Source organism: Lutra lutra, chromosome 3, assembly GCF_902655055.1.
Source record: "Lutra lutra chromosome 3, mLutLut1.2, whole genome shotgun sequence".
Classification (NCBI taxonomy): Eukaryota; Metazoa; Chordata; class Mammalia; order Carnivora; family Mustelidae; genus Lutra; species Lutra lutra.
Genome location: NC_062280.1, coordinates 138,691,807 through 138,706,434, shown reverse-complemented (window position 1 = coordinate 138,706,434; position 14,628 = coordinate 138,691,807). Strand labels below are relative to the sequence as shown.

General features: G+C 48.1%; 1 protein-coding gene across 1 annotated transcript in view; it reads left to right on the top strand.

Annotated features, from left to right (window-relative positions):
• Positions 1–1,168: 1,168 nt before the first annotated feature.
• The window catches only part of SERPINE3 (serpin family E member 3), a 30,569-nt gene continuing 17,109 nt past the window's right edge, over positions 1,169–14,628 (top strand). The window contains exons 1-5 of the mRNA XM_047722061.1: positions 1,169–1,544; positions 3,403–3,681; positions 9,149–9,382; positions 11,040–11,240; positions 12,752–12,950. Of these exons, the coding sequence (XP_047578017.1) occupies positions 3,426–3,681; positions 9,149–9,382; positions 11,040–11,240; positions 12,752–12,950 (890 nt within the window). The 5' untranslated portion in view covers positions 1,169–1,544; positions 3,403–3,425. The remainder of the gene's footprint in view (positions 1,545–3,402; positions 3,682–9,148; positions 9,383–11,039; positions 11,241–12,751; positions 12,951–14,628) is intronic.

Below are 14,628 nucleotides of genomic sequence, written 5' to 3'. Positions count from 1 at the left end.
ATTTCTAGTAAAACAATTATAGAACTGTAACTACCTTAAGACCTAAAAATTACCCCAGGCTTGAGTATCAGCAAAAAAACTGCTTTAAAGTGAATTGCCAACTATGGGCACCAGAGTGGCTCAGTTGGTTAAGCGTCTGACTCATAATTTCAGCTCAGGTCCTGATCTCAGGGTTGTGGGATTGAGCCCCACATTGGCCTCTGCACTAGACATGGAGCCTGCTTGGAATTCTCTCTCTCCCTCTTCCTCTGCCCCTATGACACCACTAAAAAAAGAAAGAAAGAAAAGAAAAAAAAATTTTTTTTAAATTAAAGTGAATTGCCCACTAAAATAAATAAACAAATAATAAATAAATTGGCCACCCATGAGGGTATGAGTAGTGGTCAGATGGAAAACAGCCTCATGGGTTTTCAAATAGGAATGCTTAATGCATGCCTGAGAGATAATTACAAAGAATTTCATTCATTTCCAAAGGTCTTTTTCTTTCCTTTACATTGCAATAATTTTTTTTAAAGATTTTATTTATTTGATGCAGAGAGAGAGAGAGAGAAAGATCACAACTAGGCAGAGCAGCAGGCAGAGAGAAAGGGGGAAGCAGACTCCCCGCTGAGCAGAGGGCCCGATGTGGGGCTCGATCCCAGGACCCTGAGATCATGACCCGAGCCGGAGGCAGAGGCTTAATGCACTGAGCCACCCAGGCACCCCGACATTGCAATAATTTGTAGCCTATCATCTATTTTGAACTTAATACAATGCTGAAGACCTTAATAGAAATGTATGGAATTCTGAATTGGTCACAAGGACAGACTTCTGACAGAATCTGCTTACACTTTCCCCAAAGGAGCATTTACTCATGGACAACATAGTTTCTTTCTCAAATTAAGTCATCGGATTTATTAAGTATTGTATCTAAGAAAAACAAGATGGTTATTAGTGCCTGTATTACATATAAATACATGCATTCACTTTTATTAGTAATAAACAAGGCAAGTGACCCTGTCTCAATCTTATTATGCTGTATCTTGGATTGTTTTTCCTTTCTCTTCTGCAGAATCTCATTTGCTACAAGTTTCAAGTGCCCAATGACTGATTTATTGTTTTCTTCACAGGAGGAGGGGAGTAGCATTAGGTACCTGGTACCCAGCAGAAGCCGAGTGGGCAGAGTTATCAGTGGAATTCCTCATATTGACAAAGGGCTGGATGAGGGGTTCCTTGCTGGTACAACCAGGTCACAAGCCTAAGAAGGCTTGACGGGTGTGGCTGGCTCCCTCCCCAGGGCCTGCTCTGTTTCGGATCTGGGCTTTGCCGCCCCGGGCAGTGCTCCTGCCCCTGGCTTTCTGCAGGACCTCAGGCTCCAGGAATTTGGACCGAGTGGTAGAGACATCGCCGGCAGAGACAGCCACTGCCAGTTTCCTCCCTGCGCTGTCTTGTGATTCAAAGCAGACTCTGCTCCACTTTTTAAAAAGGGGAGCACATTAATGCTGGAGACACACAAGAACAGAATCAAGCAAGGAGACACCACAGTCTGAGGCAAGAGTCCGTGAGTAAGCAGCTCATCCGTGGTGAACCGTGGTGGGGACGTGGTCACAGGGAGCCCCGGGGCACTGGAGACTGATTACTGAGGGTCCTTGTGGGAGGTCACAGGAGCTGCAAGAACACTGGGACTTGGTCATTGCACAGATGACCCGGGGCTGGGACCTGCTCCCTCCAAACACACAGAAAGACCCCCCACACACACACACACACCATCCACCCCTCCACTACGAAGCCATCCAGACCCCACATTTGTGTCTGGCTGCAGAAAAGGTGCTTTTCCATCTTGCACCTTCATCTGAAGTAAACACCGTTGAGCCTGGTGGCGTTATTTGCCAACTCCTCATAGGACGTGACTTTGGGCTGGGCCTCTCTGACGGCCATCCTGTCTGACACCAAAGTTAGATAAGGGAGCAGAGACTCCTGTGGGCCATATGTGAGGCAGAGTCATTGACTACACCTTGGCCTTTCTGTTCTTTGCATTAATTTCCAGCTAGAGCTCTCTCTTCCTTGGAGGGGTACCATTCTTTTGTAGGAGCGATACTGGTCTAAGTCTACTGTCTGTGACAGTGCTTTTTTTATGAGACTAGTTCACATCACAAGAATTCTGGTATTCTAGTTACAATTAGCTCATGTATCAATATTCTCAGGTGCATTTCTATCTTTAGTGTTTTATATTCCACTCATGGGAGACCAGGGCTTGCATCACATGTCTTCTTTCTTTTATCTACATGTATATTGATTCAGCATTTCCATCCATCACCCGGTGCCCATCGCAAGTGCCCTCCTTAATCCCCATCACCTGTTTCACTCATTCCCCCAACCACCTCCCCCCTGGTAACTGTCAGTTGTCTGTAAAAAAAAAAAAAAGCCTGTTTCTTGATTTGTCTTTCTCTCTCTTCTTTTCCCCTTTCTGTTTTGTTTCTGAAATTCCACATATGAGTGAACTTGTATGATATTTGTCTTTCTCTGACTGACTTATTTTGCTTAGCATAATACCCTCAAGTTCCATCCTCATCATTGCCAATGGCAAAAGCTCATTCTTTTTATTGCTGAATAATGTTCTATTGTATAAATACACCACCTCTTCCTTATCCATTCATCAATTGATGGACACTAGCCCCTGTATTTTTCTTTTTTTTTTTTTTAAGATTCTTTATCTATTTATTTGAGAGAGAGAGTGCACACGAGCAGGGAGACAGGCAGAGGGAGAGAGAGAATCAACTACCCACTGGAAAGAGAGGCTGCCCGACCAACCATGGGGTTTGATCTCAGGACCCTGGGATCATGATCTGAGCCAAAGGCAGACACTTAACCAACGGATCCACTCAGGTGCCCCAAGCCCATGTATTTTCTTAAATGATTCACCAAGTACCCTAAATCTCATTCTCTTTGTATTGGAAATACAGCTACCTTGTAAGACTGCTGCAATGATTAACTGAGAAAATACAAAGTCTTCTGTAATGTACTACATATTGTATTATTATTATTATTATTATTATTCATGACAGACATAGCACAGCTACAAGCTGGCTAAATACCAAGAAATATGAGTAGAAAGTACTTCTTACATTTCTTTTCCAACCCTATGGTTTACTTCTGACCAGACCAGAGCCTTGGCCAAGGTCATACATTTAGTAAGTGACAAAGCAGCCTAAAAGCCTTCCAGCTCACAGTGTGGCTTCATGGTACGTATTTCTAATGCAGAGACAACAGGGTGCAGCAGAGCAGCAGGTGTGGGATGAGGCTGGGGACAGGGGAGGAGCAGTACCCCGGAAACACCTCCCTCGGCCATTGTCAGCCCTGAACACAGACCAGTTCTCTGCAGAAGGGAACTATCTGCCTCACCCTGCATCTCCTCCCTCCCAGCTGCAGGCAGCCTCCCCGCCTCCATGGGGCCCGCTCTGGTTACACTCCTCCTGCTTCACTCCTGCCTCCATGGAGGACAGGGCGACCTCCGAGAGGACCTGACCTTGCTGAAGACTGAGCTTGCGATTCGCCTCTACCAGGACGCAGCAGCCCCTAGAAATGGAACCAACGTTGTCATTTCTCCTGCCGGCGTGTCCCTCCCTCTGGAGATCCTGCAGTTTGGAGCCCAAGGGAACACTGGCCGGCAGTTGGCACAGGTGCTGGGCTACACTGTCCATGGTAAGAGGGCTGCTCACGCTCCCGTTCACTCTGCTGCTCCCACTCCCCCTCCCACTCAGGCTTCCTCAGGAGGTGGGGTATCTCTGAATCCAGCGGCTGGCACCAGATGACCAGCCTTCAAACTTTGGATCACGATCCCCTTGATGATCTTTGAGTTTCCCTCCTAACGTCAGGTTTCATGGCAATTTTTCAATTTCATTTCACTGGCCCTTCTGCGGAGCCTACCAGTTGCCAGGAAGTGTCCAAACACCTTGTAATTTAATGTAGTTTAATTAATTGTCACAACAACATAATTGTTGTCATGGGTTCTGATGCTCAGAGAAGCCATATATAATTGCTAAGCCTTGAGAGAAATTATAAATCATCCCTATTTGAGAGTTGAGCAAACAGACACCGAGAGCTTCAGCCACGTGCCCAAGGTCAACATCTAGGAAGTAGCACACTTGAGACTCAAGCCCAAGTTGTCTGGTTCCAGAGCACCTGCCCTTGACCCGGCTGCTTTCATAAACCTGTGATTTCTAGCCAGTGCCACCGCTGCCAACATACCTCTGTGATTACATAGTTTGGAGCAGCTCTGTCGGCAGTGGCCCAATGCTTGTGAACGCCTGGTCAACCACAGCTAGCCTACACTCAGCGCCTCTGGCTGCATGGCCGGCCCCAGGGCCCAGCCAGCAGCCCCATGCTAAACACAGACACTCATGCACATAGCTTTGGCTTCCCCATCTTGCAATTAGGTAGCAATAAAAAAGGATAGGGGTTGCAACTGCATAAATTAACATGTTCCAGAGAGTATAAGAACTAATACCCACACAGCCTGGGTGAGAGTTTCCCTGGAGCTCGAATCTCGAGTTGGCAAGTGAAGGTTAACCCTGAAGATGTCAGGCCACAAGGCACCAGCTGTACATCCCGTCCCCCTTCATCCATGCCCTGTCCCCTGCCAAAACCACTCTCATGATGCTGCCGGCCAGCTTCATTTTCTCAGCAAGAGTATCACAGAAATGTACGTCCCCACGGACCATTCTTCAGCCACATTAGATTCAGTACAAGGCAATCCACCAAGTCCCCCTGAGCGCCTGTTGCGGGTACTGTGCTAGGATCTCAGCATCCAGAAACACAAGGAAAACTCTGAACACAAGTGGCTCAGTCTCATAGGAAGGACGCACACAGAAACACCTCTCTATGCGGTGCAGTGAGTGTATTTATCTGAAGTAAGTTAGTACAGGGGAGGGAAGCATTTATCCCACTGGCAGGTTAGGAAGCTCCCCCCCCCCCCCCACAGAAGACATGGGGTCTGAGCGGAGTTATGCAGAATAAATAGGCATGTTTAAGAGAGACAGGCATTTCAGCCTTAAAACAGAGCCTCATGGGGTGCCTGGGTGTCTCAGTGGGTTAAGCCTCTGCTTTCAGCTCAGGTCATGATCTCAGGATCCTGGGATTGAGCCCCACATCGGGCTTTCTGACTGCCTCTCAGCCTACTTGTGATCTCTGTCTGTCAAATAAATAAATAAATAATCTGGAAAAAAATTAAAAAAAAAAACGAAAAAACAGAGCCTCACAAAAGTCAGGATTCAGGGACAGAGAGAAATGCAAGTGTAGGTCTCCTGCAGGGAAAGGGAACTGATTACAGTTCTTTCTCTGTCATCAGGTACAGTCAGGGTCCCTGGCTAATCAAATATGATGATTAACGGGGTTTCCGTAGACCCATTCGAGAATTATCAAATGTCAGGAACACTTAATGGTCAAACCCTGTGGACCATAAACGCACCCTTTTTCTTACTCATAAACTGCCTATTATCTTACAGATTCATGGTTAATTATGAACAGGGATGTGCCACTTCTAGGGTTGCAGTTAATCGAATACCCCTGTGCTTTGGTTTGTCCCAACCTAGCTCAGAGAACCATGTCCACTGTTTAAAATAACCTGTCAGCGCCCGGACCCAGGTTTCGTTTTAAAAGTCAAGGCAGACCCAAAAAATGTATAAAAAGCAGCATCAAGCACATTCCAGGGTCTTGGGGCATTGTTCCTGCTTAATCAAAAAGAAAGACCTCTCCACGTTTGCAGTGGGGTACGTCGGCATTGTCTTGTTCTCACTGCGTTTCCAGCCAATACGTGACCACCGGGAGCTTTGCTAGGAATCCCACCCGCTGATCAGACAGCACAGCGTGAGACTCAGAATGGACACCAGCGGTATCCCTAAAGTCCACCTTTGTTTCTGCCACACAAAACACACAATTTCCTGGTGTTCCAAGTTCAAGGGAGTTCTGGTGCTTTTCTAGATAAATTGATAAAGGATACTTTACAGCTTTCTGTTAAGCACAAGAATGATGCCCAGAACAGAAGCCTCAGAAATGAAGGTGGCCTGGCTCTTGGGAAAAAATTCTGTGTGATGATGGTATGAATTTCACTTTTCTAGTCATTATACCGTTTGATCCCCATAGAAACCGCATAGATTAATATCTCCATCTTACAAATGAAACAGGGGTTAATGATTTGGCAAGCCTCGGTAGAGCCAGAATTCAACTCCCAGCGTCTCGGACCCCAAATCCTGTGTTCTTGCCACAGATGCACGAAGACATAAGTGCCTGGCCTTTTCTATTTTTAACCAGAGATATTCCCATTATTCTCTCAACCCAACCAAACCTTTTGACTCCGCTCTCAACTTAGCCCTCTTGTAATTCTCTAGCAAGTAAAACATTAGCATCACTAAGTTTGTAGTTTGAGAATTTTATATTCATTAACCTTACAGAGTCAGGTCCCACCAGATTCCGTGTCACCTTCGAGAAGTTCAGTTCAGCAAAATGACTCAAAAGGAAGGCACTCTCCACCCTGGTCTCGCAAATGAGCTAAAAGGCTCATCCATAGCAAGAGAAATTTATGAGGATATACCATGTCTTCTTCTAGCATGTTCCTCCCACTCTGTGCCATCTGAGAGCCCCTCTCTTCAATCGCACCACCCTCACTCCATTCCTGATCTAAGGCTGTACCCAAAGCTTTCCTTCCTTCAGCCCTCTCCCCTCCCACATCCTTCTGTGAGATCTACCTAGTCTGCCCTCCAGCAAGAAGGATGCTCTCTGGAGGGGGAGGGAGAGGGATGAAGCCAGCAGTAACGCAATCCTCTCTCAAAGGCTACCAGGGAGGAACAGCTCCTCATGGCTCACATCTTCAGTCCTTCTGGCCCTGTCATGGCCAACGGTGTGGGAAACTCACAGTAACACAGCCAACCAGGAGTCTCTGTGCTGCAGAGCGCCATAGAGAAAGGGGCTCTCTGGAGCAGAGCAGAGGGTCCTGTCCCTCACCGACGGGCAGCAGGGTGGTGAAGGGCCCCCTCCCACCACACAGTGACACTGAGCAAGCTTATCAGTTTGTCTGGGCCCAACTCCTTCATCTAGAAATGGGGGTCACAATAGCAGTAAAGTCACAGGCTTGCTGAGAGGATTCAGTGGGATGGTGAACATAGCCCCGAGTCTGTGAACACCGTCAGCAGTTCTCACACTGGAGACGTACATTCCAGCAGCATCTAGAAAAGCCCTTCTGGTGTGCAAACGGGCAGGCTCAGGTGGAGAAAAGCTTTCTCCAGCCAATTTACACTGCTCCTTTAACATTTCCGGATAAAAGAACAGCTGGTCCCCAAACCCAGATTGGGTGAGAGGACAGAGAAGAGGTCACACTGCACTGTGGACCAGGGAAGTGTCTCACATTGTCTCACATTGTCCCTGCAGAACAACGTTTTACAAGGACATGGTTTTATAAATACACGTGACCTCCTTCAGTGAGGAAAATTTGGCCAGAAGTATTTTTTCCATTCATTTCTTTCTTCATTAAAATAAGAAAAAAATAAGAACCCAGCGGGACTCCTGGGCAGCTCAGTTGGTTAAGTGACTGCCTTCAGCTCAGGTCATGATCCTGGAGTCCCAGGATCAAGTCCCGCATCGGGGACCTGCTCGGCAGGAAGTCTGCTTCTCCCTCCGACCCTCCCCCTTCTCATGCTCTCTCTCTCTCTCTCTCTCTCTCATTCTCTGTCTCTCAAATAAATAAATAAAATATTTTTAAAAATAAAATAAAATAAGAGCCCTAGAGTTAGGCTGCAATTCACAAGATATATAAGCCAAGTCACAGTTGCGGATTCTAAGAAGTAGCTTTGCTCATGAAAGTTTTCTGGGTGAGATCTGTCCCCAGCTATGATCTGTAGACCTGTGGCAGAGGCCCTGGCCAGGGTGTATTCTGGGTGTCTGTGCCCCTCCAGAGAACTTTGGCCGAGCAACTTGAGGAGTTTGCTGCCCTCCCCTGGCCTGGCCTCTGACACATAGCAGGTGTTGGAGTGGAGGGACCCCAAGCCACGTCAGAGACTCCTTCCAACACGTGCCCTAGGGGAGCCAGGACAGGGCAGTGCAGGAGGAAGGGGCAAAGCGTGTGTCTCCCAGGGCCAGTTTGTGGATAGCCACAGGGCTGTGCCTAAGAAGAAGGGGAGGCAAATGGGACAAGGAAAGGGCTTTTTTCCAGAAGCAGTCTCAGGTGGGGACCTGACTGCCGGCAAAGCCCAACTTCCATGTGTCTGGGACAGCCCCGGATACTCAGCTGTGCCCTGACTCACCAGTGGGTGAGATGCCCTGCTCCAGCTCCGAAGTCTCTCCTAGGGGAGACTAAAAGCCACAGACAGGGAATAACATCGCAAAAAAGAAATCCGCTATTGGTTATGGAGAGAAGGAAGCAATCTCCTGTGTAAATCATAAATAAATAGAAGTCCAGCCACCATCCAAGAGGGGGGAAACTATCGACTCTCGCAAATGCTTATTATTTCCTAAATGTTCTTGCAGGTTCTTGCTGACATTAATAGCTCCAGCTGTCCGCTGGCTCTTAGGGAGATGGGGCATGGGAGGCGTTCTTACCTTTCCGCTGTGTTTCTCACATCGAAAACATCGTTCTAAAAGAGGCCACATCTAAACATCCCTCAGACTTATGATATGCAGTCGTGAGAATGGATGAAAGGCCCTGTACAAGGTACACGAACAATTCGACACCGTGGCCACCGTCTGTCATTGTTATTTATGACACTCCCTGTTAATTGACTGACTTCTTAAATATTTGAAGCCCCATCGCCCTGCACATCAGACCAGCAGCTTTCCCAGCCCTCTGTACTCTCATGAGGTCTGCTCAACATGTCTGTCTCAAAAAGTTAGGGAGGGAGAGTCTCTGGGGTGTTGGTAGTGATTTTCTATTTGACTTAATCCCGGTTTGATTTCTCACACATCTTGCATGGCTTCCCCCCCAGCTTTTCGTCTGCAGATCCAGGCCAATTCCTGGGCAATTTAGTCATGACTTATGCAAATAGACTGTAATCGGTAGATGAGCCTGTGAGACGAGAGTGGGGTTGCTGAGGCCCCACTTCCGTGCACTGAATAAAGACAGATGGTGCAACTCCTTACCTACACTCACCGCTGTCCATTTATCCCAACACCTTTTTCCCAGACCGAAGGGTGAAAGAGATCTTACGCACTGCTTACACCACGCTGCCCAACTCCGGCCAGGGCACCAGGATGGAGCTGGCCTGCACGCTTTTTGTGCAAGCCGGAACGCCACTCTCCCCCTGCTTTGTGGAGCAGATCTCCCGGTGGGCCAACAGCAGCGTGGAGCCAGCCCACCTCAATGAACCCAGCGGCACCAGCATGCAGGCCAAGGAATGGGCCTCCAGGAAGATCGCAGGTAAAAGAAACCATTCATCAAGGTGAGGCTGATGTCGGAGGGCTATGAACACAGGTACCAGGCCTTGCCGGTCAGAAGCCACATGGATGGATACTCAGGTCACCCTCGATTGCAACAGAAGTTTGTTCTCCTGGGAGACCCTCCCCTTAAATGACATGCTCTGTGAAGCAAGCAAGCTGACATTTGGCCTCCTTCTGCCCATCTTCCCACACGCACACGAAGAAGGGAGGTCTTCAGAGCCTCCTACCTCCAGGGGAGCCCTGAGGCTTTGCTGTATGCACCTGTTCCCCTAAGGTGAATTCTTGACCATCTCTGCCTCCCCACCTCTGCTGTCATCTACAATTAATTTCTGTGACAGCAAAATAAAGTAGGAGCCAAAAAAGTTCTTGGAATTCAAGCGAAGAAAAAGTTACATGTAATAAGACATTGGGCCCCAATGTCTTTGATAAATGTTATCGAAGAAAAACACTTAGAAATAACCTAACTGCCCAGAAGTTGGGGATAATTCCATGAATTATAGGACCTACATATCATGCAATTGGAATTAGTAAAGATGGTGAAAATTAGTACACTTACTGAGGATCCGTTTACTGATTTAATTCTTTTCTAAGTGCACTGTTTTCATGGTCTCTGTTCATCCTCATAGCAGTCCCAGGAGCTAGGTGTTGTTCTTGCTCCCAGTTTACAGGTAGAAGAACTGAGGCACAGAGCCAGGATCCCAGCCTAGGCAGTCCGCCTCTAGCATTCCTGATAATTACAAGGGTTACGCAGAAATAGGGAGAATGTTCAAGATATATCAATTTATCAATAACTCCCCCTCTGTCAGTTTTCTTCAGTGCTTTCCAACGTCTTTTCAGTGTACTTAAAAGTGTTTAATTCACTATGGTGTGGGGTGGGGGTGGGACAAGGCCACACAGCTGCGGTCAGGCCCCCCCAGTGATCGTCCTCCATGGAAGAGGGGTGGCCAGGGAAGAGCCTGGAGTCTGGGGCCGGGCTGCTTGTGTTCAAATCCAAGGTCTCTGTCTTGAGCAGCTGGGTGGTCTGTGGCTTGACCACTCACACATATGTGACCTGGGACAACTTCTCCAGGCTTTGGGGCCCTCTCTGCAAAACTGGGAATAACAATTGAACTGATGGGAGGTGTCGGTGAGAGTTTGTTAAAGCATTTCAAACAGAGCACAATATCTGTTTTTATTAATAAAGGGCCGAGGCAACACCCATCGCAGAGTCTGCTGTCTTCTCTCCAGTAATGCATGGAATTTGAAGACTGTGTCCTGGATGTTACTGTCTAAGCAAAGACTCTGCCAGGGATGAGTCCCAGCAGCGGGGGGTGGCAGGGGGGGAGGAAAGGGGGGCGGGAAGAGGAGGGGGTAAACAATGCAACAGCCCAGCCACAACACCCAGGGCGCCTCCCAGGCCCACTGGACAGTACGTACCTAAGGCCCCTGGGAAACGCCCAGCCAGGACCAACGGGAGCCTCCCAACCTGCTTTGCAAAGGATGAAAGCATGGGCTTCAGCCACAGCTAGTTACATCTCCTGTAATTCCCCAACTAACGATACTGACAAGCAGGCCCCAAACCCAAGCTCAGGGATGCACTGGAACCCTCCAGGACAGGTACGCCGATCTCAGCAACACCACCGTTCTCTCGCTTGCAGGTGACGACCCAGGTGGTCCAACGTGGGAGCATGGTGGTGGGACAGGCCTGGCCCAGCTGGCACTAGTGAGCACCATGTCCTTCCAAAGCACTTGGCGGCAGAGATTCTCCTCTAGGGACACCCAGCTCCTGCCTTTCACCGGCGCCCAGGGCCTCGTCCTCCAGGTCCCCATGATGTACCAAATGGCCGAGGTCAACTATGGTGAGCTCCCTTCCCCACCAGCGGGGCCGTCTGCCATGAGAGGAACACGGGAGTAATATGGGCAGGGAGAGGAGGGCAGTGGGTGATCTAGAAGGAGCCGCAGTGTTTCTCTGCCTTCCCTCCGATGTGAGGTGTGTGCAGAGTGAGGAGAGCCCAGGGGGCCGGAAAACCCAGAGAGGACAGTGAGGAGAGTGGGTGCTGGGGGAGAAACCTAATTTAGCGGTCGACAATTCCCTCTGCACCTACCAAGAGGCGTTAGTGTAAAACCAAGAATGTTTGGACCAAACCACCCCTGCCCCAGCAGGCACCCCCCATAAAATGAACAACTGCTTCACGGTTTGGTGCTGACATAGCGCAAAAGATTGAGAGTCCAGTCTAGAAAGCTCTCGAGAGCGCCCCACCGTGGATCTGACATCCGTCATCCCGCCCTGCCAGGGTTGTAACTCGTCCCAGCCCACTGGGGTGCAGGTGCAGAGTCAGTGCCAGGAGACCCCGCCCTGCAGGCTGGCTCATGGTGTGGACGCCTCCGTGGAGTCCCAGCAAGGCAAGAGCAGAAGAGAAGGGACCCAGCTGCCTGTCCCCACACACCTCTCTCCCAGCCCTCATTTGCAGGCTCAGCCCTTCCAGCTCTGGGACTAATTCTGTTCCCATTCAGGGAAAAGCCAGTGAGACAGTGTTTTAGGAACTCTGGCATTTAGAAAACTTGCTGTCGTCCTGCTTCGATTCCATGCAGGACGCATTGTGAGTGCTCGTCACAATTTAATCATTGGTTTATTCATCCAGTAATTATTAACTGAGATCAAGTAAGGTGAGAGTGGGAAGAACGTCAACCAGATAAGTAATATGTATTTATGACTATTATAGTTCTTGTTCCCAAAGTTTTCCCCATTGCTGCTGTGACCCATGCTGGTTGATCTGATTGTCTGCTGCATAAAATTTCCCAATTTTATGGGCTTAAAGCTTTTGTTGAAAGAACGATCTAGCACAAAGAGTCTGGGTCCCCACATGGCCACAAATGGCCAGGATTGGAATGGCTTCCCCTTTAAGACAGGGCACCTGGGTGGCTCAGTTGGTTAAGCATCTGCCTTCAACTCAGGTCATGATCCCAGGGTTCTGGGATCAACCCCCACATCAGGCTCCTGCTGGGGAGTGTTTCTCCCTCTCCCTTCTCCTGTTCATGCTCTCTCTCATTTGTTCTCTCCCTCAAATAAATAAAGTCTTTAAAAAAAAAAAAAAAGAATTTAAAAAAACAAAAAAGACAGTAGATGGCTCTCCCATGTGCCATCATCCCCACCGTACCCAGACACTGCAGACCCTGTGACTCAAGACCTACAAGGGTATCTTAGAAATTCTAGGTCTTAAGATCAGAAAAGGTGACAGTCTTTGGCCTCAACGGCTTCCGGAGGGTGAGACAGACACCTATTAGTAAAATGTATTGTTTCCCGTTCTGTGAGATGGCCCTTCCCCAGCTCCTGGGACAGAACTAATCCCCCCCTCTACTGAACCCCTAGGTCAGTTCCAGGACCCTGCAGGCCATCAGGTGAGGGTGCTAGAGCTGCCTTATCTGGGAAGTACAGTGAGTCTGCTCCTAGTTCTGCCACGTGACAAAGACACCCCACTGAGCCTCATTGAGCCACACCTCACAGCCAGCACTCTCCACGTCTGGACCTCCAGCCTCAGGAGAGCCAGAATGGATGTGTTCCTGCCCAGGTGAGTGGCTGCCTCATCCTTACAGTGTGCTCTGCATTAGAGAACCCAGGTGGTCTAACTCTGGAGTCTGTCCTTAACCACTGGGCCCACTTGTCTAATGTACCCCTAGAGGTTAGGAGCAAGGAGGAGCGACCCTAGAGTTGGGGTCCAGGTCAGAGTTTCTGCTGACTAGCTCATGATGCGGATAGAACAGACTTAATTTCCTGGGGTCTTCTCAAGAGAAGATACTCTGCCTTCACTGGTCCAGACTGGAAGCCCCAGGCTTCATGCTACAACCAGTTCTCTGAGCAGGAAAAGAAGAACAGTATAGTTACCTTGGAGGAATGTGCCCCAAATCTTACCACATCCTAAGAGTATACAACTGTCATTTTTTTCCAAAACCAAAGACACAAGATAGTTTATGTCATTGAGCAAATGCCAATATAATTCTGATCAGAAGGCAAATTAAGGTGTAAAAAATTCAAGACTTGCAGCCTCTGTGCTGAAGGTTCTCCTTCTCTCTCAAGAGAGTTGAGCATTTCTTTAAGAAAACCCAATAGGTACAAATACAAATTGTTATAAATACAAAAGTTAAATGATGGTTCTAGATTTTGCTTTTCCAAAGCAAAATTTATTTGCAAAGCTCATTACTTGACAAAGAATTCCGTATTGAAATTCTTTAAATGATAAGCTTCTCTGGTACGTTTGAAATCAAAGTGAACTTGTAATTACTTTGTAGACCAGCATCAAACAAGGACTGTTGTCCAAGGCCTTGGGATACGGATTCCTCATGCTCCTTCCTGCTGGCCACTTTGGCCTTCTCTGCTGTCCAGGCCCTCAGCACGACTGGGCCAGTGGTCTTGGCAGTGCTCCTTCGAGGAGTTAAAAATAAGCCCAGACTCTGAAATAAAAACACACAAAGAGAGATCCAGTGAGTTAAGGCCAAGGTCTAAAGTGGGATATGGCATAACCAGGGCAGAAGGTGAACATAAATCTAAGAGAAAGGCTGTGTCTCTCCAAACCAAATATCTGGACCCCAAATGAAAGCAGAAAGACAGGATGCCAGCAGATCTCTAGCAGGGAACAGAAGCAACCCTAGTCTTTCTGTTCTGTTTGAGAGAAGCTCAGAGAAGGAAGAGGCGCTTTTGATGTGAAAAGTAGACAGAGAGGGCAACCCGGTGCAGGAATCTGTCAGTCTCTTCAGAATGAGAGGACAGATGGCTGTCCTCATCCTGGAGCGGCTGCTGTGAGGAAGAAGCCCCAGCAAGATGCCCAGCTCCTTCAAGATGCCTCCACTGTCTGATTCCACCTTCAGAATGATCTGAAACACCCCAAAGACAGGGACAGGATGGGGCTGCAGAGATCATAACAACACACAGTATGAATTGACACTTAACCTTGTCCTGATATATTTCTTTTTTATCTCCCTTAGACTATGGAGTCTGCCATCCAGAAGGTTTTAGGAAAATGAGGCTGTTTCACAAGCAAAATTCACCAAGTAAAAGAAACAGCTTCAAACCCTTGAAGGAATACATAGAGAAAGAATTAAAAAGAGGTTTTAGGTCTAAATTTGGGTACAAAACATTGGACCATGGTAGACACAAGTCATGTTTTGGACAAGAACTTACCTCTAGTTCTGCAGATCATTGATTCATCATTTAACATTATCTGCTTTATAGCCAGCCTGCATTTTTCATGT